Raw genomic sequence first — 1,463 nt, forward strand, 5'->3', positions numbered from 1 at the left:
CACCAATGCTTACAGTGTGTGTGTGTGTGTGTGTGTTTCCTCAGGCCCGGCTGTGTCTGTTCAGCTCCGTCCGGTCAGTGCTGGCCAATGGCATGAGGATTCTGGGTATTACACCGGTCGAGAAAATGTAAAGTTCTGTAATAAAGTCTTTAGTTCTTTAGTGTTTGTTGGTTTGTTGTGTAACTCATGTCGTGCTTTATGCAGTTACTGCATCTTTAAGATCAGGTTTGAATGAGCGGATAAAGCCTCAGGAGATTCTGCATCAGTCCTGGAAGACACTAATATCTGGACACGCCTTTCACACATTTGTGTTTTAAATTTAGATGCAGGGTTTATGAAGGTACATTTAAGAGCAAGTAATGGAAATGTGAGGAAAATACAATACAAGTTTTATTAGTAAAATAAAGACTTCCATCAGATATCGGTTAGTTTAATTCATCTGACAGAAGAGCTTCAGTCGCTCAATCTTCTGATCTCTGCACAGACGGATGTTCTTCAGTGTTTCTGTCCTGTTTCTACTACAGATATCTAAAGATTATTCAATCAAGAAGAATTTACTGGAGATACAAAAGGACAAAAATATATGATAAGTCTTGTTTTCTGTGGAAATGGTCAAAATGAAGCGAGCTCATGATTAAATCGAGGACATATCTCTGCCGACGGGCTCAGAAAACAGATCATTTACTCTTTCATTTAAAAGACTTGACCCCTTTAGTACTGTTTGTGTGTCTGTCAAAACTGACTTTTTTTATTTTAATGAAATGATTGTACTATAATTTAGTTCAATAATATTTTGTATGCTACAGTACTAAATTATATTTATGCAGTAGTTATAATAACCCATGTGCACTGCAAAAAATGCTCTTCTTAGTATTTTTTATTGTTTCTAGTCTGAATATCTAAAAATTCTTAAATGGAGATGCTTTTACAGGATAAATAAAATGACATGAGATATTTTTACTTGTTTTCTTGAAAATAAAATCAAAATGAACTGAATAATAAAATAATCGACAACCCCAAATCAGAAAAAGTTGGGACAGTATGGAAAACGCAAAAAAAAAAAAAAAGAAGTGATTTCTAAATTTACTTTGACTTGTATTTCATTGCAGACAATATGAACACAAAATATTTCATGTTTTGTCTGGTCAACTTCATGTCATTTGTAAATATGCATCCTTTCCTGTCATTCAGACCTGCAACACATTTCCAAAAAAGTTGGGACAGGAGCAATTTAGGGCTAGTAATGAGGTAAAATGGTTAAATAATGATGTCATTTGAAACAGGTGATGTCAACAGGTGATTGTAATTATGATTTGGTACAAAAGCAGCATCCAAGAAAGGTCTAATCCTTTAGGAGCAAAGATGGGCCGAGGATCGCCAGTTTGCCAACAAATACGTGAGAAAATAATTGAAATGTTTAAAAACAATGTTCCTCAAAGAAAGATAGGAAGAGATTTGGATAT

At 34.4% G+C, this 1,463-nt stretch overlaps 1 protein-coding gene across 2 annotated transcripts in view; it reads left to right on the forward strand.

Annotated features, from left to right (window-relative positions):
• The window catches only part of rars2 (arginyl-tRNA synthetase 2, mitochondrial), a 19,270-nt gene extending 18,218 nt beyond the window's left edge, over window positions 1–1,052 (forward strand). Inside the window, exon 19 of one of the 2 annotated variants that reach the window (XM_079831341.1) lies at window positions 45–1,052. In XM_079831341.1, the coding sequence (XP_079687467.1) occupies window positions 45–131 (87 nt within the window). In that variant the 3' untranslated portion in view covers window positions 132–1,052. The remainder of the gene's footprint in view (window positions 1–44) is intronic. The other variant, XM_079831342.1, reaches the window with a different exon arrangement.
• Window positions 1,053–1,463: the final 411 nt, after the last annotated feature.

The sequence above is a fragment of the Gobio gobio genome (genome assembly GCF_949357685.1).
Source record: "Gobio gobio genome assembly, chromosome: 12".
Lineage (NCBI taxonomy): Eukaryota > Metazoa > Chordata > Actinopteri > Cypriniformes > Gobionidae > Gobio > Gobio gobio.